We start from the raw sequence: 27,490 nt of genomic DNA on the forward strand, positions 1-27,490 counted from the left end.
GAATTTTTTTTTTTTTTAAGATTTTATTTATTTATTCATGATAGACAGAGAAAGAGAGAGAGAGAGGCAGAGACACAGGCAGAGGGAGAAGCAGGCTCCATGCAGGGAGCCCAATGTGGGCCTTGATCCCGGGACTCCAGGATCGCGCCCTGGGCCAAAGGCAGGTGCTAAACCGCTGAGCCACCCCGGGATCCCCAAACTTGCTGAATTTAAGCCTTCTAAAAACAGGTAAGGAAAAAAAGAAAAAGTGCCTAGGAAAGTGAAACTGAATATAATGTATGATTAATTATGCAGATTTCTTCAGGTCAGCTAGGAAATCCTAATATAGATAGTTTGAGATTAGTTCACACTTCCAAGATTTCTCATTCACCTTTACCACAGCATGTCTCCTGCTTTATGTATCAAGTCGACACACAAACAAATTCAGTATTTTAATGTCATGATGTTTAGGAAAAATGATGAACAAGTTTTGATACCATGTCATGAAGCAAATCAGTTAAAAATCAGCTGACTATTTGGAAACAAATTTCCCCTAGCATTCTCATGCTATAGTTTCTGAGCCAGGGTCACTGTATGTTCACTATAATCCAATTTCTTTTAAAATGGCTTTCACTTCTTTTTGTGTGTGCACTATTTATGTTAAGCATGAATGAATGCAAACACTTGCACCATCAAAAACAAATAGCATTTTACCACCCAGAATGCCCTGGCAGGAGTCCAAGAAAACAAGATTTAACTCCTCAGAATGGCAGTAGGTAGACAGAATTAATGGGTGGTCTTTCCAGAAAAATGGCTTATAAACGTCACTGAAATAGTAATTCGGTGCCTTGGTATCCACATTTGCCTCCTGGCTATTGGTATCTTAACTGTTAGCTTACCACAAAAAGTTAGGACATTTAATAAAAATACATAATTTGAAACTCAAAATTTTACAAACCACTGTTTTTTAAAACGACAGAAATGTTGCTGATAATTACAATTTGCATTACTGACCTACTGACACTTTACTTTTTAGTTGATACTACTTAGTGTGATTCAAAAGTCAAACTGAGATACTCAATGAATATATTAAAAATCTACTTTGTAATGAGTAAAATCACCAGTTATAAGGACACTGCTACATCCTCCACAGAAAATTCTTATTTACTTAAAATTGCTGTTTTATAATAGCTTTTTTACTTCGTAATCTGAGGGGGAAAATGAGATGTTCTGGGTTAGAATCTTAATATATCTTGGTTGGTCAGGTATCTACTAGCCAACATTTTCCCACTTGCCAGGTGATATCATCTCTGTTTAAATCACACAAACTGCAGCAATGCCCACATCAGACTAAGGCCGTCAAGAGCTATAGGAGTAACACTATCCTGGAATAGTTTTCCAGCTTGAAAACACAAGCTTTCTTTCAGTTGTACTTTCCCAACCATATGTGAAGTATTTATGGAAAAAAAAAATTCTGTAATCTTCTTATTTCTTGTAACCAGGCTAATCAATAAACTCTTTGACATTCTTGATATTTTAGTCACCTTGTCCCACATAAAACTTTACAGAGCAATTTAATACGGGCTGAATTCCTCTTTTCCTGATGTCTTGGAAAGTGGAAGTCTCACCAGTGGTCTCCTGTATCTTATATCCCTCAATCATTCCAGTAGAACCCATTAGTCTCATTACAGATTATGTCTTCCCATCAGGTTCCAAATGAGGAGGGCTCTGTGGCCTTTGGCTGAATGCCCTCAACTTTATAAAAGCAATAATGTTCTAGACATATCATATGCAAACTCATTTCTACATACTGTGACTCCGTAAGTAGTGCATAAGTGGTGTAATATCTGAAAAAAAGATTGAGAAAAATAGCAATCTATAGAGTAGACTCTACCTCTTAACCTTAACTTGCTCACTGATGGGTTCTTTGCAGAAACTCTGAATATCGCTTAAGTTTCATTGATCTTCACTGAGCTTGTCTACAATATCTTGCAGCTGCAGTATTATTTCAAGATCACAACAAAACCATAATCTCACCTATGCATTTTACCTCTCCAGTTCTATGGGAGAAAAAAAACAACAAAAAACGAAAACAAAACAGATTTCTTGACCTTAAAACTTGAAGGAACAACAAACAAATAAACAACAAAAATATTTCCAATTTAGACCATTTTATTAAATACATAAATCCTGGAAGATGGACATACTTTTTTTTTTTTCCCTAGTTAAAAGCCTAAGGCAGGAGAAAATTCCAGAATGTCAGAAAAATGAGGCTCTTTTTTCTTCAATACCTGAGCACTTTAATGCAGCCCTCTCAAAAAATGAGGAAAAAACTCAAAGCATTTTAAACTGCTTAAGTATTTACATGGTAATTATCCCAGTGAGTGAGAGAAAAAGAGGAAATCCCTGTTCCTTGACAGCCTTGCACTGTGAACAATTTGCTAGCTGCCTTTGCATGCATTATTCTGTCCAGACCTCTCAATTGTCTTTAGAGGTTATCTCTCCAGGATTGCAAGATGCAGTACCAGATTTTCTGAATATTTGCATAATTTTTCCCAAATGATACATTAGGTAATTTAGGGCATCTAAAAATCCCTTTGCCAGACTTAAAGGAAGCTGTCTTTCTATTTACCTTTGCTGTAAAGCATTGAAAAGTGTTGATATTTATGTCCTACAACTGAACATTAATTATCCAAAAGTTTCTTATCCATCAGCACCACAGTGTCTCCAATCCAGTGAGATTTAGAATTAAATCCTGATCCTAAAAGGCTCCAAATCTAATGTCTAGTCTTCCTATATAAACTCCACATTATCTCTTATTATCTTCCAGGCTGGGTACCAGTGCCCACTCAAGAAGAGCAGTGACAATGGGTATAGTTCTTTAAATGGAGCAACCATGTTCTCCATGTTGGTCTAGTGTGCAGCTTACTGACTGACTCACTCTCTCTGAGTTCTGAGGGATCACCTGGTCACTCTAAAACTACCACCTGCCTACCATAAACTCCTGTGCAGTCAGGTACCCTGAGACCATATTATCTGCCTTTTCTGGGCACCAAAATCTTCACCCAGTGGCCTGGTGAGGTACCTCAGCCTGCATTCCTCCAGTCCTGATTCATTGCTTATCATCGAAATTTCTACAAATCAGAGGTTACAAAGGCCTACAGACTTTATACAGGTACTATAAGTGAGTGAAGCTGGATAGACAATGTGAGGTGAACTGGAGCATAACTGCAGGGTCTAAGGGCCTAGGGGGAAAGCTGCTACTGGGTAATCATCTGAGAATGTGGGCCCCAGTGTTATCACCTGTAGGGATTTTTCTTAAATATTTTATTTATTTATTTATGAGAGACACACAGAGAGAGGGGTGGGGGCAGAGAGAGAAGTAGGCTCTATGCAGGGAGCCCGATGTGGGCCTTGATCCCGGGTCTCCAGGATCACGCCCTGGGCCAAAGGCAGGTGCTCAACTGCTGAGCCACCCAGGGATCCCCATCCTGTAGGGATTTTTAAGATGAGACAGAAGTCCCAATATTTTATGTAAAATTAATAACTAGTCCAGTGGTATTTTTAAATGTTAGGAAGATACAAAACAACTGGACATTGCCCACAGTCCTCCAGTTTATGATTTCTGCCTCAGCCATGACTTAAAAAGTAAAATTCTCATTTTACAGACTCAAAAGAGACTGTAAGAGTCTCTTTTTTTTTTTTTTTTTTCCTCACAGTCTTAAAAGTCAATCTTGCAACTAGGAGAGATGAACTGACAATATAAATTGATGTCTGAAAATTAATTATGGAAACCTCTGATTAGCACATCACTGTATTACCAAAGTAGTTCACTCTAATTAGTATTGGAAGATAGTCCTCCATGAGTCTCTCAGGTTCCTACATATCTGGTGAGCAAAGCCCCTTGACAGCCTTAGTTTCAGACACTCTGTTCAGGGATGTCTGTATTGCAAACAGCCTTGGAAGAGACAGGGAGGCTCCCAGTAGAGCAATGCTAACATCCCATTATAAAACACTGTTTTCCTAAACTCAGTGTTCCTCTCTAATCCGATAACCTCCTATCCTATTTGTGTCATTCTCTGAAAATTTGTGGATTGGGAGACCAGTGGAGTGCCAAGTCCTTGGTCTCTGACAGCTATCTTCTGCCCACATTGATAAAACAGTGGCCAATTAACACATCAGATTGCAGATAAGGTAAAATCTCAGGTTCTCTAAAGTTCCTAACTCATACTAGTTCCACTCTGAATATGGTAGCCCCCTAAAATCCACAGCCTAGTATTTTCGTCCAAACTATTTACCACATTTCCCTGAATCAATACATCCTTATCTTGCTTTTGGTAGTACAAGCTTGCCTATACTCCATCAAAAGTCAGGAGCTCCCATTATTTCAAAAACCCCAAATCTCTTCCTATCTCATTGTTTCTAACCATTTGAGGCTTCCATCTTTACCTTCAGACAACAACTTAGCAATAAAATAAAATGACAAAGCAGTCAGTCCAGCTATACTACCTGGGTTTGAAAATGTGTCCTGCCTCCTACTTGCTGTGTTACTTTGGACAAGTAATTTAACCAACTCCTGACTCAGCTTCCTTATCTACGCAATGAGGATAACAACTGTAATTAACTTCGTTACTTGAGAGTTAAATAAATTTATGTATTTAATGTGCTTAGAATGGTATGTGCTATGTAGTGAGGAAACAATAAAGGTAATCGATTGTTTTTTCAATCAAATACCTCTTCAATAAATTAGTTAAAGGCTTAGTCTTAAATATAGGTTATTTGCGACTTACGGTCTAACTCTTATTATTGGCAAGCTGAATGGTGGATGATTTAGGGTTAGGTGGTGCTTGGTCCTTTCTCAATTCAAATCCACAGCAGCTTGGAAACATACCATTTTCATAGGTTTCCCTTTTTGATAAAACAATCTTTTACAAATGATATGAAGGATCAAATGCTAATCCCCCACAAGTCAAACTGTAAATGAACAAATATACTGTTAAAAAGAAACCCCAGGGCCATAATAGAGCCATTTAAGTAGAGACTCTCAGTCAGTAAACCAAGACTTAATACTTAATCGAACTGCAGTTTCAACTCTCCTGGACTGTGTAACCTTTAACCAGTCATCATGGGAATCTCCTGGTCAGCACTAGGAAGTTTACTGAGAGACCCTTCTGTTCCATCTAGGAGGGCAGCCATGCCTAAAACAATGGATTCTTTGCTAACAATCCTCCTCAATTTTGCCCCCGCCCCTCCCGCCCACCTCCAGTCTCCCTACCTTTAAAAACCTTTCCTTTCCCGTTGCTAAGTGAACTCTTCTGTTCGCTACATGGGAAGCTGCATGATTCAGGAATTATTTGATAAAGCCAATTATACCTCCAAAGTTCACTCAGTTGAATCTTTGTTATTTATACTATAAAAGTTTTTTAAATGCTAAACAACTTTCACATAGATGACCTTGTACACTCAAGATGCCTAAATACCATCACAAAAATGCTACAAGTTTTCTTGGAAGCCCTCATCAAAGTCAATTCACCCAAATATTACTGGTCTGAAGCAATGTTTCCATTGATGTTTCCACTGTGCTATGGCATTTCTAATGGTCTCAAATAACATCCCTGCTTTTCGAAGAGGTATCCTTTCTATTTTTCTAAGCCTGTGGCGATTAAAATAAAAATTTCAAAAGGGTAAAAGAGGAAAAGCTACAAGAATCTGATTTGATTCTCCTACCCTCCCTCCCTCCCTATTTCGAAGCAGCTAATCCCCTCTCAAACAGTACAATAGAACAGCTAGACATAAAGAAAAGGAGATAAAACTGGCCAGCCAGTGCATTGTTCTTGCTAATCTGCACCATTTACATAAGGGTTAGAAGGCTTGTTTTATCATTTAAACAGGCTTAAAAGCCTCTTTGCAAATGAGATTTAGTTCCTACAAAAGAATGAATTCTAGCTATTTGGTGAGTTTCTGCTAGACCAGCACTGGGAGCTGACTTGGCAGTAACTTAAGCTACTTCTTTGGCCACATACAGTATATGCAAAGATTGCTTCCAGCTGCCAAAACTGAAAAGTGTCAAGCTGATTAAATTCTTTCCAGGAGGTGAACAAGATGAGGAGCAGGTTAAGAGGCCAATAATATCAGATCTTAAACGATACCTGGGCAAACTTGCCTTTATGCAGGTGCTTTAAAAGTGGCTTTGAAGCTTTAGAGCCCTTAAATTCATTCTTCCTTTGAAAGGGAACAGTAGGGCAGATGGCAAATGAAATTCAGGGACAGAAGACTTAAAATTTCTCACTGTGAAGCGAGGACAAGCTAAACTCTTTGATTCATTGTTGGTCTGAGTGGCATTCCACACAAGGATAAACTGCACGACTAGACTAAGTCCCTTGCCAATGTTAGCACAAAAGATAATTGGGAGGAAATTATATTCTTAACACAGAGGAGTATACCCTTTGCATCAAAATCTTAGATCTTAAAAATGAAGATTATGTTTATATATACTATACCTATGATTTGTTTTACCTGGCACACCTTGAACAGATGTTCAGTGTGACCTTGGCCTGAGGTTCAGCAGGGTGAGTAGCACGACCTTGGTTAAATTTGCTCCCAGAAGGTACAAGGGTAGTTACTCCCTCCATTCTTAAATCATCAAGATCCTCTGTAACAACATAAACAATTGCAGAGAAAAACATTAGCCCTAAAAGAATTAAGAAGAGTCTATGTTTTGAGATATCTGCCAGTAGTTAAGTATATTTCCACTTTGCAGAAATACTGCCTCATGTATGAGTTATTTTTCAAAGCATTTCTAGATGTAGTTGAAGACATATGAAAAAATTTACAGGAGAAAAATGGTGAGAGGCTGAATCCATTTAAACAATGGGCAGGTTATCATCTATGACTATGGAACATGGATCTGCCACCTTTCTTTAACCCTGCAAAGAAACCACACCAAAATCTCTGCTGCCATTAGCCCCAAATGGTCAGGGTTTGGTCAGCGACTGCCAGCTTCTCTATTTTTGCCTTCGTTTCCAACTCAGAGCCAATCAAAAAAAGACATAGTCTTTCAAATGAATTAAAAACCATTTGTTTGTAATTAGCTTGCCTTCATAGTTTCCCCATGCAATAGCCTCTAATAACACATCTGAAGTCTTCTCTGTTTTCACTCTTAATTTTTCCCCTTTTTTTCAGGTGGAGAGGACAATATACTCGGATCGTCATGACCAAGATTCACTGAAGCCCCCTCCTATTTTTCCCAGGTCCTCAGTCAAGACTTAAAAATATCTTAGTTTCCCTTGCAATTCGGTCCTGATATAATATGTACATGATCTCCTGCTTTATTCAGAGAACAAAGGCGCTGGTAAAAACGATTCCATTTTTTTGTTCTTAGTCTTAGCAAAAGAGGGACATAAAGTTTAAAAGATAAATTACAATTTTGCCAAAATAAAACCCATTATTTGAGGTTATAACCTATATAAGGAGGGAAGTCACTTTTTCCCTGATAAGGCTACAGACTATCCAAACATTTTAGACCCTTCACAAAACAATCAAGAGTATTTCTGGTTTAACTGGATATTGTAACCAACAAATGTCAAATTTTCCTGAGATTGTGATGACTTTTAGTTTAAGTCATAAATAGGATTTCTGTTATCTGAAGAAGACTTCTCAATAGACTCCTTTCACAGGCAATACCAACTAAAATTTTTTTGTCTACTTGCATATGGGCAATCTGGGCAAGCCCATCGAGTTTTAACTCAATTTCATGGGAGTCATAAAAACTCACTACATTTACTTGATTGTCAAAGCTTCTTCCCCTTGTTTAAGGCAATAACCACCACTTCAAAACTTGGTGCTTTTGCTGAACTAGTTATATAGCCTTCTCTCTTGATCTTATGGTTCTGTGTTCCTCATACAACACAGACATTACTGTTATCTAAGAACACAGCACTTTTCAGCTAGCTAATTAGCCTCTATGAGATACTGTTAGTGACTTGTCCTCATGTTGCTATTTATCACTGCAACACCTTGATATGTACTCTTCTGCCCTTACCAGAAGAAGCGAACCTTAACGATTTTCTTAGCTCAGTTAGGGAACTTGCTATCTCCCATTAATTTTTTTTGAGGACTCCCACTGAAAGTCTGGCCTAATATTATTTGTTGATAGATCATACCTCAAAACTTCAAATTGGAGCAGAATATGCTATTACCTTTTTGTCTTTGGAATATAATCGTCTACATGAAATAAAATTAGTCTAGATGGCAGAATTATTGGACTTACTTGAGCTTGTCAACTAGACACAACAACACAGAGTAAATATATACACAGGCACACTTTAAATAAATATATTAACAAATAATAATAATAAATAATAAATAATAATAAATATAATAATAATAAATAATAAATAATATAATAATAAATAATAATAAATATATTAAATATATTTATATATATATATGAGTTTGGAATGCTTTGGAAACGAAGGGGCCAATCTTGTTGGAACCCCCATCAAAAACGGACAAGATGTTTAAGAGGCTTTTATATGCACTTTTTCTTCAAAAGGACATAGTGATTATAAAAGCTGGGATTCATGAAAAAAGAAATAACATAGGAGCTAAAGAAAATAATCTCTAGCAGATCATTTTGTCAAACAAATAGCCTTTAACCAAGATTTTGATCCTATCTAAACTCAAAAAGATAAATCCTTAAAGAATTCAGAGACCATTATAAAATACCAACATTTAGTCCCTCATTCTGAAAAAAAATAAGAAGGAAAAAATGTGGTTCTAGCTTCATTTAGATAATCTCTAGTGCTCTCAAGACAGCTGCTTGGTGGCAGTAGATGGTTTCCAATGGATATTAACTAAATTTCTCTGTGAAACTACTCAGTATAGTACAGATAAATTAGTTACTACTTTAAATTTACATGGCTGCTTAAACTTTAAAAAGACAGCTGAGGGGGGATCCCTGGGTGGCTTAGCAGTTTGGCGCCTGCCTTTGGCCCAGGGCGCGATCCTGGAGTCCGGGGATCGAGTCCCACATCAGGCTCCTGGCATGGAGCCTGCTTCTCCCTTTGCCTGTGTCTCTAACTCTCTCTCTCTCTCTCTCTCTCTCTCTATGTCTATCATGAATAAATACATTTTAAAAAAAACCTTAAAAAAAAAAAAAGACAGCTGAGGTAATTTTTGAATCACATGGGCCTTCACCAGAATAATTCTAGAAGAACTGTAAATGTTGGACATGGCCAGAAACCAGAGCTTTGAGGGCCCTTTGAATACCTTCTGAAGGATTTTAATTGGCTTCCACTCTCCATGAGATTTCTGTTTTAGTTATTGTATGTCTATACAGTTTCAGGATGGATTGAAACATTTCTTTGTCAAAAAGTACAGTCTTTACAGTTGCTGAAAATCTGCTCAATTTTGTGGTTCTAACTTTGGGAATATCACTTTTATATCAAGTGACCCAGGCACACTCTTCACAAAAAATACTATAAAAGAACTTTGGAAGGTATTACCCCTTACTCAGAAACCATATTGGTCTTACCACCTACAAACTTATGAAAAGGTGGAAAGAATCAATGACATCTTTGAAATAAAACTAACAAAACTTTCAGAAATTCTTGAACTCTTTTGACCAAAGGTACTCTTACCCACCCTTAATGCAGTATGGTCTGCTCCCTCAGGGACACGTTGTTTGCTTCCCTGTGAATTGGTAACTGGAAGGCCCAGACATTTAAGGATTTTACCTATGACATTATACTCATGCACAGAGACATCACAAAATATTATAGGTTAAGGGTGCATTCAAATAGTCATCTTAAACAGCCTCTTCATGATATTCAATTATAAGGTTTAATCTATTGGAAGATATATCGGGGAAAAACTGCTCTTGAACCTCATTGGATGGGATTCGATCATATATTGTTAACAACAGATACAGAAGTAAAATTCCCTGGAGTAAGCCCTTAGGTTCATTCACATTTCACAACTAAAGAATCAATCCAGAATCAACAAAATTGGAAGACTAACCTAATAGGGGACCTTAGCCAAAGATTCTCAGGGATTCTCTAGAAGCAGTTGATCTTCACAGTAGACAGATGACCCAAGATTCCACTTTAGAATAATCCACTCACATGGTAGAGAGCTTCTGCACAAGATGCTGGATCAAAACCTCTGCCTAATTCCTATTTTGTTTTTTATCTGCTGCTTATAATCATTCTTCATTTTCTAGAGACCCCTGGTTATTGCACATGCATAATAGCCCTTTTTCTTTTATTCCTCTCTTACTAAAATTAGATCAGAGCTTAATCATTATAGCATCAATCTCAGATTATCCCAATAATAACCTTTAAGCTTATTTATTGCTGGATGTGGTCTTCCTCACTAGACCCTAATGATGAAAATCTAAGGGAAATTCCAATCTAGGGGAAATGAGATCAAGGAAATTATAACCAGTGGTGTTTGCACTTGTACCTACAGGGACAAATGACCTTGAACAGATCAATGTGTGACTTTGCCAGCATCTCTCTCTTACAGAAAAGAAGAAGGACATTCCTAAGATCATGGGCCAATTATTTGCCATCTGGACTAATAGAAATACAAATATGTAAACCAGCCAATGTAAGGCTTTCATTCTAACCTCATGTCATGAATAATTCCTTTCTTCCTGGATATCTGTGTGTTCCTACCAGATACCACTTCCTTTGCAGCCAGGATAGCTAGCTAGTCTTGCTTGTCTATTATTTCATGCACTTTAAGAATAGTATTACAAAATTTCTCTGTACACAGACACTCTAATTCTATAAATCATTAAGTCTAGAAATTACAATTGAGACCCAAGCTCCAAAATGAGGCTACTCTTGACTATTCAAGCACATTACCTGGAGGTGTCACCAGTTCAATATTTACACAATCAAAGTAGTGTTTCCAATAGTAAGAATTATACAAACAAAAGACTGTAAGGCGTTGTCATTTTAACTTCGGCAGAAGTTATAAAATTATACCACTTACAATCTAGATGGGATATAAATCAGTCTTAATTCCTTGGCAAGAGTAGTAACGGACAATTTAGATTTCTTGTTCACTAGTCATGATAGTATCTATGCTATTGTGAATACTTTTTGCTGCACGTGGCTTAATGAAATAGGTAAGTTAGAAGAGGCTAGATATCATCTAAAGAAAAAAAAAAACTATTTGGCTCTGTAAGATTGATCTTTATGACCTGTGGGGATTATTCTCTTGGCCTTGGTTGGACATTCAGGTTCTTGGTTCTAAAGCATCTTAAATGGACATATTTATTCTTGTTTATGTCACAGTCGTCTTGATATCAGTCCATTTAACTTTATCAGCTTAATACTCAATCTTAATACTTAATGCAAGTTTTGAATGATTCCATGCAGCCACTTTCTTTTCAGGTGATCACCATGAGGATACAACATCAAAAAGATTCAGAAGATAAAGAAGCCCTTGTGATACAATTGATTATGGGGATAAGTGAACAATCATCAAGACTGAAGGTCTGGATTTTTGGTCAACTTCCTGCAAGGGAGAGCATGTCTAAAAGAGAAGACTTACAGACTGAACATATAAACAGACAGCGGAAAGACCACATAGGACATTACTTAGAACACTACTCACAAACTCTGTTGGAATCATCCAGTGAAGCCTAAGCAGCAGTTAGCCCCAAAACATTCAGGACTTGGTTCATAAAGGCCAGCTTTTCTCCTTTTATCCCCATTTGCAACTCAGAACCAATAAGAGAAAGTCAAATATGCTCCCTAAACCAAGAGCATAACACACTCTGCTCCTAGTTACCTTGTCTCCAGGTTCCCCACACCAACAACTTCCAATCAGAACATACCTCAAACCTTCCTCCCACCTGCTCCCCGTCCTCCAACAAACAGTAGAAGCTCCATGCCAGAATTCTCTTCCTACTTGGAAATTCAAAACGCATACTTCATAAGGCCTTTTGAAGATAGCCCATTCACCCCGTCCTCATCTGAGTATCATTTTCTTTTCTCTATTTCAGAGTAACTATCACAACGTGGGAGAAAAAGAGAACCCTAGAGTATGAAGCCTGCTAGAATGTACTTTCTGGTTCATTGGAGACTTCAGGATGCTGTAAGCTAAGACAACCTCAGCATCTGTGGTGGCTGTGGATTGTCCAGCACAGCTGTGATGATGGTAGTGCAACTGGCTTTTGAAATCTTGGGAGAAGGCTCACTCTGAGAAATACTCATCCTTTCATTCCTTACCAATATCAGTTCTGCCGCAGAAAGTCAATAAGCTCCTAAAAACTAGTACTTGCCAAGCTCTAAAGGGTGATACTATGAAGAATCCTACATCCTGTTTAGTCACAGAAGGTCACAGAAGGATACTAATAATCTATGTTTAGTTTGCAAAGGGAAAAAAAAAACCCACAAATCTAGGTCTCCATAGCTCCATTTCCTTAACAACTTTATTATATGGAGCAGGTGTCTAGGATTAAATAATCAAAAGAAGGAAACAGAAATGCCTAAACTTTAAAAATTTTGGAAAGTTTACACAAATTGAAAGAGACAAAGAAAAACAAATTAAATAATTTGAGGAAGGTCCTGTCCAGGAATTTTCAAAGCTGAATAAGTTAAGGGAGGAAATGCTGAGCACATTTTCTAAATATAGAAAACTTTGAATCTGAGAACATCAATGGTATCAAAGTTTCCTTCTTTTCTACCTTCCCTTTTTCCTCTCTCCCTCCCTCACTTCTTTCCTCCCTCCCTCTTTCCCTTTTGTTTGTACTTCCCTCCTTTCTTCCTTCCTTCTTTTCTTCCTTCCTTTCTTCCTTCTTTTTTTTTTTCCCTTTGGGCCTTTTTTAAAAATTAAATATTCTCCAAGATAGTTCTCCATCATACGCAGCACAGTGGTGTAGATAAAGTCAATATAACATATACCATCTTTGGTGGTAAACAGATACAAATTCAGTCTGTTAAGGAAAGACACTAGCCAACTAGAAATTTCTTTAAAGCAATCAGGAATACATTTTTCTCCAGGGAATCTCATGATTCTTAAGACAACAGTGGTAGAGAAAGATTATGTAAAAATAATCTGATTGGAATTTAAAAAAAATATTCTTTCTCTATTTTGATACTTCAAAATCAAACTATTTAGTGAATGTTAATGTCTACTTAAGAAAGTAGGTAACTATAATATAATGTGATTTGTAACAGAAACAAAACAGATACAAATGTTTTAAATGTTATGGAAAACAAGAAAGCAATGAATTAAGGTTAAAAAAAAAAAGACAAAAACTGCCAGATACTGTCTATTAGCACTTGGCACCATTCTATTTTAATTATGTAGAATATTTTCAGTTTTCTAACTGAAATCTGAATGATAAAGGAATTATTAGAAATCTGAATATGTTAAATAAGATGTGAGTAAACGAATATAGGCCAGAACAGGTGGTAAAGGAAGGAGGTTTTTGAGGGATGGAAGAACATGAAAACATGCATAGATTTAAAAGTACATAGTATTTTGGGGAATGTTATGTAGCTATTTGTCTATAACCTGAGATCCTCAGTCTCAGATAATGAAGGGAGTTAAAGTGATCAAATCTGTGTTTTAAAAAGAGAACTGTAGGTATATTTATTAAAATAATTCTCTAAAGCTATGCAAAATTTTTAGAAATATTCTTTTTTTAAAAGATTTTATTTATTTATTCATGAGAGACACACAGAGAGAGGCAGAGACATAGGCCGAGGGAGAAGCAGGCTCCATGCAGGGAGCCCAATGTGGGATTTATTTGATCCTGGGACTACAGGATCACACCCTGGGCCAAAGGCAGTTGCTTAACTGCTGAGCCACCCAGGCATCCTCAGAAATATTCTTTTTGAACACAATGTTATGATCTCTATAACACAGAGATATTATATGTAATATATATCTTGATAAAATATTCTTCATTGAAATGAATATATTCAACAATCATATTTAGTAAATAAGTTTATAAATGTATTATTCATAACTATAAGTGCATTTCTCATTAATATTCTCTTACATAAAAAAAACATACAATTGTATATTCAACTAAATATCAAGGATATATTTGATATAGTTAATATTATCAATATATTATGGAACTAAAAAAAAAAAAAAAAAAAAAAAAAAAAAAAAAAAAAAAAAAAAATATATTATGGAACTATACCAGCCAATTCTTTAGTCACCATCCATATGTTGCTATAAAGCACTTAAAATGGTTAGTTGGAATTGTGATATGCCGTAAGAGTAAACACAAGATACAGAAGACTTAATATGAAGAAAATAATACAAAATATCTAATTTATAAATTTTACATTGATTAATGTTGAAATAATAATAGTTTGGATATACTGGATTAAATAAACTTTATTATTAAAAACTAATTTAGCCTACTTCTTTTTCCTTTTTTTTTTTAAATGTAACTACTAGAAATTTAAAATGACATATGTTGCTCCAATTTGTGGCTCACACTGTATTCTGTTGGACAGTGCTGTTCTAGAATATATATTTCATAAATATATTAATAAAAATTATATTATTAAATAAACTAAATTATGCTATATCCTTTAGCTTTAAACTAAATTAATATGCCTTAAATTGATGCAAATAAGAACACAGTCATTGAATACTATGAGAATAGTGAGAATACTATGCATGAGAATAATATAATTATATTCACCAACTCTATTCAAAAGATTACTTTCATTACTTGCTATCCTGCTAACTGGCTTCATTTTTTCTTATAGCCCTTATCACTATCTGAATATATATATGTACCTGAATATATACAGATATATACACACACACACATATACATAGACAACATACATACACCACTGCAATTATTCATTTATTCTAAAAAAAATGTTTCTGGAGCAGCCCGGGTGCCACCTTCAGCCCAGGGCCTGATCCTGGAGACCACAGATGGAGTCCCACATCGGGCTTCCTAAATGGATCCTGCTTCTCCCTCTGCCTGTGTCTCTGCCTCTCTCTCTGTCTCTCTCTGTTTCACTCTCTCTTTTTCTCTGTGTCTCTCATGAATAAATAAAATGCTAAAAAATAAAATAAAATAAAAAATTTGTTTCTTTTCTGATTCCTCAAGATAGGAATTAAACCTTTCTCATTTACTATCATAATCTCAGTGTTTTAGAAGTATGTCTAGCCCAGAGTATTCACTGCTATTTGCTGACTATAGGACTTTTTTTTTTTTTTTTTTAAGGATAGCCCTGAGTTCCTGTGAGACTTTACTAAAAGTGTTTATCAGACACCAGTCTTAAGGGAAGACTTAAGACTTCAGGACAATTTGATAAATTTGGTTAATTGATTATTTGACAAACTGATCTTTTAGGTGGCTTTTCGAAAACTGTTGATTTTTTAAAAAGATTTTATTTATTTATTAATGAGAGACACACAGAGAGAGAGAGGTAGAGACACAGGCAGAGAGAAGCAGGCTTCATGTAGGGCACCCAGTGTGGGACTCAATCCTGGGATCCTGCCCTAGGCCGAAGGCAGGCGCTCAAGCGCTGAGTCACCCAGGCGTCCCATGAAAACTGGTTTTTGAATACATGTGTTGTACTTGCCTACACCCCTTTGGAAAAGTACAAACTGCAAACAGATGAGGCAGGAAGATTTGTCTATCAAAGTAGTACCTGTATAAGCACCTGAGGGCTTGGAGTGAGGAAGTCATAATAAGAAGCAAGAGAAATGTGTTAGAAGGTCATTTCCGAGAAAGACTCAGTAAGTTTTGTGATTGAAATCCTAGTAGGTTTCTCCACATTTCTTTTTTGGGGAATATAGGAAAAGAGAATATCTTTAGTTTGGCATGTGCTGTGATGGAGATATCCATCCGGATGTTTGGTAGACAGAAGGACAAGTCTAGGGCTAGGAAGAGGTGTGGATTGAAGCTATAGACCACATGGCAAGAGAAGCTGATAAAATTATCAGCCTAACAGTTAAAATCAAGCAGGGACAATTCTTATGTTAACTTTCTCTACCAGTGAAATGATACATTATGTTAATATTATATTTAAAAAAAGAGAGAGTGCCATGCTTATTTTTTTCATAGAAGAAAGCACAAAGCAGTAGTTTATTTTTCAAGGTAGTCTATAAAATTTTGCTGCATCCTTTGACTCACAGGGACACTACTGAAAAAAATGAACTAATTTATGACTAAAGACTGTAAGCACTTTATCTTTATACAATCTAAATAATCAAGAATTAATCAAGCAAAGAATTGTTTTGATTTAATTTAAGGAAATAACAGCTGCCTACATGAAATAATCTCAGGACTTTCATTTCATTCAAGTGTAATCCATGAAATAATTTACAGCTGCTTGAACTAGACAATGTGGGATATGAGTGAATTTTCACATCTGGTTCTGGGAACTTTATAACAAAAATTAAAAGCTTTCCAAACATAAGTCCCTCACAGTGATTCAGTGAAGGGTTACATAAGAATTATATGGCAGTTTTTTCCTGCATTGCAATGGGTTTGTTGATTTACGTTGATAGTACTGATTTGGTCAAATATTTTAAGCAGATGTTATGTATTCTGAATGAATTATTAAAAATAAAACAAATGTTAAGAAAATATATAGGAAATTAGACAAGTTTAAATAAAAATATTTATGAAAACTTTTTTGTTATGTGAAACAGCTATATTTCCTTAGAAGGGGGAAAGAAAGAACAGAGAGCAAAACATTATTCAATTTGCTGGGACGAATTCTGGTTGAAAGGTAGAAGAAAAATGTTAAGGCCATGCTTCTATTGGTTCTCTTTCTACAATCATGCCTGAAATATGAGCTCAGCATTCTTTCTCAGTACATCAGAATAGTACAGCTTAACCAAATCTGTAAATAGTAAGAACAAAGAGATAGATATCAGAAATTATAGGCTATAATTTTTTAGAATGACCTTAGCTTGAAAATTTTTAAGTTAGAATTGCATTTGAAAAAAAAAGTCTCGGGGAATTTAAGTGCTGTGCTAGTTTTCCTCTTTAATAACACAACAGAGAGCAGGTTACAGAATATTTACTTTCCTTGACCACATGAGATCAATAAACAAAGAAAGTGATTAGACTAGTAAGTTAGGGAAATGTTTACAGAAACTTCAGTTTACATATATTCTGTATCTTCTATTAAACTGAAAGGAGTAAGAAACTTCCTGAGATATCTTTGCTAGCTACCAGTTCCTGTTTAATTTCTTTGACCTTCAAAAGCCAAACACATCACTGACCACAAACATTTGTAAAAATTTAGGCTAGAATTTGTTCGCTTAGATTGCAAATGAATCACAAGACTCGTGCTAATTGAACCCATCATGATGTAAATTGTGAAGGCTTTTCTGTTAGTCAGAAAAATTAAGACATCTGGGAGTGGTTTTCTCTTTCCAGTCTGCAAGAAAAATACTACTGCTTCTAGCAAATTCAAATCCAGACACTACCCAAAGTCTGGTTTCTCCATCAGTATATCTTTATTTTTCTTAATTTTCACCCACCACAAATCAAGAGATTATATTGTGTAAACAAAACAAAACAAATAGTTGACTTTTCCCGGAATCTCTTGTCACCCTTGGAAGGTTTTACAGATAGAGACTGTGAACAATTCTTTTCCCTAAAACTAACTGAAATTCCAGGCATGGGGACTCGTGTCAGGTAAAGTTATATAAGCACACTGGCCTAATGTTAGTGAAAGCCCAGTTACAGCCCTTGAATTGAAGTGAGGGCCCATTGTGGACAACGATGAACTAGAAACTGTGTCAGAGGAGGAGCATCAGGGATTGGATTTGGGGATAGTAGTGGGAGGCTCAAACAGGAGATCAGCAAAATGCTTAGAAGTAGAGATGTTCAGGTATACAACTGGAAAACAGAAAGTGAGGCAAGCCAGGCAAAGTGTACGTAGAGTGTACACACAGGCAAGGCAAAGATGGTATCAAAAGACTGGGATTAAGTCAATTATTAATTTCCATAAGGTGATGAGTAAGAAGGAATTTTTTCAAACATAAAAATCGCCATGAAATCTTGCAAAAGCTGATCATTTTAACTACTGTTTAAAAGTGTATTTATTCCATTTTAATTTTACTGGGATGTGTCTCTGGCTAACGCACTCATGTAATTAATATCTCTCGATAGTGAGAAGGCACTTCTCATCCCAATGGTTTAGTTATGGAATGACTGCTGGCTGTATCAGCATCATCATGTTATAGCAAACATTATTTCAGTCACTACGGGTGATACAACATGCAAACATCTACTCTTTTTGTTTTTAAACTAATTGTTAACCCTATTTAAAATAATTTTTATGTTCCTATAGGCTCTATGTTAAATAAATAAGATCCTATGTTGAAAAGTCCCTATGTGAACTGTACTAGTTTGTTGATTGCTAATGAACTTTGACCATCAGACTAATATATGTACCCTGCACCATATTTGATGATATTTTGATTTTTTGATCCAGACCATAATTATTAATTGGGCTCATTTTGATGAGTGCTTCTGTATTGATTATATAATTTGCTAACTCAAAATAAGTTCCTTGGAGAGAGAATGATAAATTCATACACTAATTGCTACAGTCCCAAGACTAGCAGTTAACTTTTCTGCGTCCATGCTCTAAACTTATCTTAAGTAGAGTTGACTCTACCTGAAGTCACTTTACTGAATAAACATGGTGCAAATACACAAAAAGCAAATTACTGTGATATTCGTGATTGAACTCAAGATTCATTGTTAATTTACTTTTTTCTTGAGTTTCAAGTGTACCATGTCTTAGGTGGTTGACATCTTCCACACTACCCTCCTTCCTTTCTTTTCTTGTATTCTGTCTTTATTTTTACTTAAGTCTCCAGCTTTGATAGTATTCCTCCTTCCTAGATCCTTGGCATTATAGACTTTTGCTCCAACAGTCCTCCACTGTAAATCCTTTGTACTTTGTTTCACTCCCTCCTTCTCTCAATTTTGTGCTGTTGATACTGAGATTTTTCATCTCATCGTGTGATATTCTCAATTAGGTAAATTTTAACCACCAAATGCACATTTAAAAAGCTTTTAAAAGTCAGACAAAAAATATTTCATTATGCCTGTCACCTTTGTTGAAATTCTAAATCCAATATGGTTAATCCAAAAACAGCATTAAGTAGCATAGCTACTCTCTCTCTTCCTGTCCCCTCCAAACTCCCTTTTTCCATGTTTCATACTCAGTCCTTTGGGATAAATTTTAAAAGAATCAAATTTTAGGAAAATAAAAAAGAAAATCGTGGCTGGCCATATACTAAAATTGCTACTGATGTATTTTGGCTGTGGTTGCCAACTCATTCTCCCTTGTGGTGTGCCACAGGCAAGAAGCAGGCACAGGACATACCTTTCCGATCACTGAGATGGGAGCCACATGCCACAAGATGTTGCCACCCTGTCTGACACACTGTAAATTCTCTTTCCATTCTGTGCTGCTTTCTTGGAATTTACATGCTGTTCTCATCCTTTACACTTCAAGCCACAAAACACTGCTATCCCAAATGAAATTTTACAAAACCATTTCAACTTTGTTCCATTTTCTTGGATAGCTGCCTCTATGGAACTATTCTTTAATAACATGTCATGCAGCATGATATCACCTAAGAACTCATCTCACATCCTACATTATATAAATCTTTTGAGTTTACTAAAAATGGATATTTCAAGATAAGAAAAAATATAAAAACTAAAAATGTACGAATTGACTATTCAATGTACTCCTTCAATAGCAACCCCAGTCTGTTTCTGTGCCTTGAGCAATCCAAGAATGTTAATGTCTTCAGGTCTCCAGACTTACTGTGCTCCCTACCTGGGGTGCCCTTTCCCTACATATAGCCATACTGCTCTGCTCAAATACTGACCTCTAATAAGGGATTCCCTTGACTATTTATCTAAGAGAACATCATCTATCATTCTTTATCCTTTTTATCCTTCCTTATTGCCAGAATATTTGTTACATTCTGTAAGTAAATTTTATAATTATTTCATCATTTAATTCTTCACTAATACATTTCCAGAAGGGTAGAGACTGTCTCACATTTCCTATACAGTCCCTGGAATGTAACAAATCCTCAACAGATATATAATGAATGAATGAATGAATGAATGAATGAATGAATTATCCCAACACCTGATATACATGGCATTGTTATTCCATTTCATTAGTAAGTAAGATATAGTATAGATAAGGTCCCTTAGAAAATGTGAAGCAGGGATGCCTGGGTGACTCAGTGGTTGAGCATCTGCCTTTGGCTCAGGGCATGATTCCCATATCAGGCTTCCTGCATGAAGCCTGTTTCTCCCTCTGCCTATGTCTCTGCCTCTCTCTCTCTGTGTCTCTCATGAATAAATAAATAAAATCTTTAAAAAAAAAAAAAAGAAAAAGTGAAGCACTTCTTCGAGGCACATGGTATCGATTGGAAGAGACAGTAATAAAAGCTTGATTGGATTGACTTCAGAGGTGAGGGTCAGCTTTTATATATACACATAAACACCTACAACCAATGATTTCTCAAATTAGTGCTCACATAAATTATTATTATTAAGGTAGTATTATTTACTATCCATATTTCAGTAAACTATCAAGTTAATTCCATGTATGATACTATTCTCCAATGTCAAATATATAAAGGAAAACTATCATTTATTTGTTCAATGTCTATAATGCTTTAATCACTCTTTCAGGTGCTTTCAGATGTTACACTTTATTTTGCCCACACAATGATCCGCAACATAAGGCAATGCAACCATGGGTAATTTATCCCTCCTCCTCTCACTACAGGAAGATATCAGACAATGTCTGAAGACATTTTCTTGTTGTCATAACTGAGGAGGCGGTACAGGCAGTAGATACTACTGAGATCTAGTGGGTAGAAGCCAGCCTCTCACAACAAAGAATGTCAATAACATCCAAAAAGTCAATATTTAGTGCTAAGGTTGAGAACCCCTGCTCTAAGGCTTGTTTTATCCTCTTATGCAGGTACCTTATATGAATAAAATGGATAGGATAAGAAAACCAAGCATTGTCAGGAGATTACGCAGTCTTTGGAGTTTAAAGTATAGGCCAAACAATAGTGTAGGCCAAGTTAAGCCTATGGATTCTGACATTTGAGTTAGACTTTGTTTTTTTTTTTTTTAAACAACTTTATTTATTTATTTTTTTTATTTATGATAGGCACACAGTGAGAGAGAGAGGCAGAGACATAGGCAGAGGGAGAAGCAGGCTCCATGCACTGGGAGCCCGACATGGGACTCGATCTCGGGTCTCCAGGATCCCACCCTGGGCCAAAGGCAGGCACTAAACCGCTGCGCCACCCAGGGATCCCCGAGTTAGACTTTGTTGATCAGGTCACACAGTTGATGTGTTGTGAACACTAAGGTGATGTTTTCTCAGCCACAGCACAATACTCTATTCATGCTACATTATATACTATACACTACGTAACAGGATACTCTATATGTACTACATACTACATTACATACATACTGATTAACTTGATGCTACACAAAGATGAGTCTGTTGGTGCTACTCTGCTTTTACCTTAACATCAATCGTACCAACGTATCTGATCATACACCCTCACTTCAAATGATTCCTAACTAATGGATATTTTTCCTGAAAATTTCATAAGGCTATGGAAGAGACAGTCTCTTTGTCTATCTTGACTAAATTGCATTTTGAACTGCAAAACCTCCCCCAAACCACTTTTAAACATTTTGGATCTTTTGCCAGTTTTTCTTCCCTAAGGCTGCTCCAGATTTCATATTCCATCTGTTTTGATTCTCCCACCATTCCTAACTTACAGCCTCATCCACAGTTCTTGAGCACAACTGAACTCACTCTCACTTTGTATCCCCACTCAACACGATGATTAATAAAACAAAGATGTCACCTTGAGGTTCATCATCCTTATGAAATGGTTTCTGTCATGATCATTTATTACAATGTCTTTTAGTATTACAAAAGCCTCAAGCTTATGGCTGTATCATTCATCAACCTACCACTCTGCTGTATGAACAATGGAAAAAAATACATATGTTCTGGTCCCTTCTCCACTCACAACACTGATTTCTTTGCCCTTCAAGAGCACGACCCATGAGAAAGAAAATAAGAAAAGTTACATCAAGGATAATACGCTGAGCACATCTGTGTCAGGATGACTCTAAGATGATCCCTGCTTTCTAGTACTCATGCCCTTGTAGACCTTTTCTAGTGATGTATGGCTAACTATAGTGACTTATCTTCTAAATAGTAGAATGAAGCCAAGTTGATTGGATATCACTAGCATGATGAGGTTTTTGGGTTTTTTTTAAATGTGACTTGCTAGCACATTTTCTCTATTGTTTGTTTTTTTTGTTTTTATTTTTTGGCTTGCACACTTTGCTGAAGTAAGTTGCCCTGTTGTGAAGGCCACATGACAAGGAACAGAGGTGGCTTCTGGCCAACACCCAGGAACTGAGGTCCTCAGTCTGAAACACTTGAGGAGCTGAATTCTCCCCACAACCCTTTAAGTTTGAAGGGAGACCCTTACCCACTTGAGCATCAGTAGAGATGCCAAGAGCCCTGCCGTTGCCTTCTTTACAACCTTGTAAAAAACCCTAAAATGGGGGATCCCTGGGTGGCGCAGCGGTTTGGCGCCTGCCTTTGGCCCAGGGCGCGATCCTGGAGACCTGGGATCAAATCCCACGTCAGGCTCCCGGTGCATGGAGCCTGCTTCTCCCTCTGCCTGTGTCTCTGCCTCTCTCTCTCTCTCTCTCTCTCTCTCTGTGACTATAATAAATAAATAAAAAAAATTTAAAAAAAAAAAACAAAACCCTAAAATGGAAGACATAGCTGAGCTGGGCCTAGATGCTTGACCCAAAGAAACTGTGAGATAATAAATGTTCATTGTTTTAAGATGTTAAGTATATGGCAATCTGTTACAAAGCTATAGATAGCAAATACAACATTCAAGCAATTTTTCTTTTCTCCAGATTATTTAGAATAAAATTCTTAGTGAAGTCTGAAAGAATTACTTTAGTGGGTAGTTTTATATTAAATAACCTGACTTGCAGATTATTTGAACTTACCCAAATATATAAAAGACAAACAATTAAGATTTCAAATCACCTTATTTTAAGACATGTGGTCATTCAAATAATTCCTTAAAGTTTTTTTTTCCAGTTTCAAAATAGCAAGCAAAATTATGAATTAAAGGAGAATAGTTATCATAATTAAACATTTGGCCAAATTTATGATACATATAACTAAGTTGTGTGTAGAGTATTTTATATACAGTTTATACCATATTGAAGTTCTGCCTATAATTATTTTATATAATACTTTCACCCACAGTTAGTATTATCATGATGTAATTTTGTCATTTTAAATTATTATAAAATTTTGTAGTGATTGGATTTTCCCTTTGTAGTTGTAGTGCTGATTATAGCTATGATTTGATACTGTATCTTAAACTCAAACCAAAATTATAACATCATTTGAGTAGGAAAAATATGATCTACTTTGTGAGTTTCAGATCTAATATGTGGTTTTCACGAACACATTTTGACAAAAAAAGGGAGTCAGCCTGTAGCAGCTTTTCATAGGGGTACACACATACATGCAGACAGACACAGACACATATATACATGCATCCAGGCACACAAATTTACCCATACTCATACAGACACATACACACCTATACTCATGTACACATGCACATACAGATACACACATACACACTTATGCACAGACACACACACACACATACACAAACACTGCTGGAGGACTAAAGCATCACATGACCCATTATGTTCCACACTGTCCTAGCTCAGGATCTCCAGATGGACTATTGCCATGGCTTAGATAAAGCCAGGGCCAGAGGAAAACTCAGCCAACATTTCTGTGTTTCATCTTTCGGAACTTTTGAAATTAAAGCACTTTTTCATATAAAACACATTGAAAATATTTCCAGATCCAACTTTAATGTATTGGTGTTCCCACATTCACACAAATATTTATATATTTCTAAGTCTATGGATCACTATTTCCTAACACACTCTACTCCAGGAGGTTTGGTTTATTCACAGCCTCTGAAGCACATGCAGATTGCTCCAGAACAAGTCAGATGGGTAAAAAATGTAGCATTCTTTATTTTTTGTAAGTGATCTAAAAAAAATCCATTCTTTTTTCACAGGGGGCAAATAAAACTAAACAAACAATAATAAAACTCCCTAAATTTGCCTTTTAAATGTATCTTAACCTCCTCTGGTTTACCTTTCTTTTTCAATAAGTGTAGTTTTTTTTTGTTTTTTGTTTTTTTTGTTTTTTTTTTTTTAGCTTAGATATAGTCAAATTTAGGTCCAAATTCCCAAAAAAGAACTTTTCTTTTCTTCTTTCTAGTTTCACTTTCTCCTTTGGCAACTAAGGTGGCACCTAGATATGAAGGGAAGAGTATGTGTCCTCAAGACAATGGCCAGCAGGCAGCCACTGTTGATGTGGACCCCAATACCCTCCTCTGTGTTCCTTCCTGGACACTGAGAAGACTGTGCATATGCAGCCTGGAGCCTGGGCATGGCTTGTCCTCAGCATCATGGAGTCTGGCCATCATCCTTCCACCACTGATTCAGCTCCACCTCCATTCTGGGATCTTATGATTCCCATCTCCATCCACCTCCTGGACCCAGCCTAGGCTGGGACATTGCATCTCTGCTGTGGGGTCCCCTTGCCTTCACTGTGGTGATCTCATAACTCTAAATTCCCAGCTATCCTAGGTGTCCCTCACAAAGTCTGTAAAAGCTGCTGGGCCTCTTCCTCTTGACACAGACCTCAGGGAGAACTGGAAGTGCCCTCCTAAGCCATCTTCCTAGTCCTCTTCTCCTTTCTGTTCTACACCACAAGCTACATAAACATAGAATGGAAATCAACAGCCAAAGAGCTTTCAGATTTTATATCAACCAGTCTAAGGTTTCCGAGTAAAGATTCTGTCACCTTTCTCCCCATTCTTAATCCACCTGGATGTTCCTACGCCCTATACAACTGGGATGTCTTTTTTTTTTTTTTTTTAAGATTTTGTTTATTTGAGTGAGAGAGACTGAGAGAAAGAGAGAGAGAGAAAGCACAGGTGGAAGATAAGAGAAAGAGGGAGAAGCAGGCTCCCCATTGAGTAGGGAGCCCCAGGCAGGGCTCTATCCTAGGACTCTGGGATCCTGACCTGAGCTGAAGGCAGACGCTCAACTGACTGAGCCACCCAGGTGCCCCCACAACTGGGATTTCCATCCTGAGAGGTAAATCAGGATATTTTTCTCTGATCTCTTACATTAGCCTACCTTCCAGGATTGTATGAGATTTCCTCTTTCATTCTGTCAGCTGGGTACTTTATCTACATTTCATTTTCCACTGTGAATATGATCCATGATTAAATCTCTGAGGAGCTTTGCTCTAGAGATGCATAGGGAGACCTTTTAGACTGTAGAAAATATCTTTCTCACCCCACAGGTCATGCTTTAAGATGACTCTATCTCTTTACTCTCAGGGAGTTAGCTTTGAAAGATAAAGCTAAGTAGGAAATTATCTTTCTTTAAGGCAATAACTCTTTTCCATGAGGTGACAACTTCTTTGTGGTCAAAGGCAGCAGGGAAACATAATATAAAATTTAAAAATAATTCAAAAAATTTTAAATGGGGAGGAACCTGGGTGGCTCAGTGGGTTAAGTGTCTGACTCATGATTTTCGCTCAGGTCATGGTCTGAGGGGTGTGATATTGAGGCCCATGTTGGGTTCTACACTGAGCGTGGAGCCTACTTAGGATTCTCTCTCTCCTTCTCCCTCTGCTCCTGCCCTCACTCACATACTCTCTTTCTCTCTTTAAAAAAAAAATATATATATATATATATATATATTTTTTTTAGTTTGATTCAATGGCAAAATACTATCCCTATTGTTCATGAAACTTTGTTCTTACATACCTTATCATAGGCCATATGTCCTCACTCAAATTTTTGTCTTATCGACAAAGTTCTCTCATGATTTCTCTAGCAATAAAAAGCCATCCACTCCTTCCAGTTTAGCTCAAATGTTACTTCCTCTGTGTAGCTTTCTCATCACCCTAGTTCACAGTCACAGTTTATTTCCATTGAACTTCAATGACATATTACCCCTGGTATTTGAAACTTAATATATTGCTCTGTAACTTTAATTTCTAATATTTGTCTGCTTATTTATTGACATATATACACCTGTTCTTGAGAACTGACAGGTATGTGGATCATCTTTTCCCTCTTTCCCACCATATCTATTCAACTCCTACCAGCTTCATAGAAAGCCTCCAAGCTGCAAACTGATTGTGTATTTCTTAATTTTATCCATAAAACTTTGGCCTTTTAAATGAAGTAACAGATGTTCAATTTTTGGCAGAGGTAAAGAACTATATCTAGGTAAGGAAATGAAAAAGAAATTTTTAAAAATGTAACAAGTATATGAATTAAGATGGAATTAAGGGCCTTAGATATTTGCATCAGGAATGTCATTTTGATCATCACTCCTGCGCTTTTACTTTTTTTAAAGAGAATATGCATTTAAATATTCCTCACAATTATTTTAAGAAAATAAATACCTGTTTGGGATATTCAGATTATAAGATTGCAGTAATCTTTGAAGATTGATTTTTTAAGATTTTATTTATTTATTCATGAGAGATACAGAGAGAGAGAGAGAGAGAGAGGCAGAGACACAGGCAGAGGGAGAAGCAGGCTCCATGCTGGGAGCCTGATGTGGGACTCAATCCCAGTTCTCCAGGATCACATCTTGGGCTGAAGGCGGCGCTAAACCACTGAGCCACCCAGTCTGCCCTGAAGAGTGATTTTTAAATTGGTAAATAGGAAGAAGTATATATAAGTAAATAGCATTTAAAAAGGTATGAAAATGGAAACACTCATAAAAAATCTTTTTCTTCCCAAGAAAAGTTCAGGCCATAGGACAAGAATTCCTATAGCTTTCTCCCATTATACTTTTGAGTTTAATTCCAATAACATTCACAATTCTTACTTTTCTTCAGTTTTGCTGAAATCCACTGGGTTGAAAGTTATTTATCCCACCAATGATTTTATCCCATTTATAATAGGTAAGTTATATGCTCATAGGTACAACTTTCTAAAAGATATAATACTTATTTTTAATTTTTTCCATATGAAAAGTAACCATACTCTGCATTCACAAAGCCACTAATATATATTCAAGTGGATGAAGCATTAAATAGTGTTAGAAACAAATTCAGCCAATTGTAGGGTAGCCAGAATCTTATGAGGTAGCTAGGAATTTGAGATTTTCTAAACAAGGGCATTTTATAATTCAAACAGATCTATAAGACTCACTGGAAGAACCATGTTAGCAAAAGGTCCAGACATACAGAGAAAGAACTTAGCAGAAATAATGAAGTAGGGAAGGAAGAAGTATAATAATGATTTGTCAATGCTCCTGATTTATTTTTAAGTTTTTAAAAATCAGAAACCATAGCAT

At 36.4% G+C, this 27,490-nt stretch overlaps 1 protein-coding gene across 1 annotated transcript in view; it reads right to left on the reverse strand.

Moving 5' to 3' along the window:
* Nucleotides 1–27,490, reverse strand: part of C9H8orf34 (chromosome 9 C8orf34 homolog) — a 376,775-nt gene that overhangs the window by 127,646 nt on the left and 221,639 nt on the right. The window contains 1 exon segment of the mRNA XM_041768603.1: nt 6,496–6,631. Coding sequence (XP_041624537.1) covers nt 6,496–6,631 — 136 coding nt within the window.

Source organism: Vulpes lagopus, chromosome 9 (assembly GCF_018345385.1).
Source record: "Vulpes lagopus strain Blue_001 chromosome 9, ASM1834538v1, whole genome shotgun sequence".
Lineage (NCBI taxonomy): Eukaryota > Metazoa > Chordata > Mammalia > Carnivora > Canidae > Vulpes > Vulpes lagopus.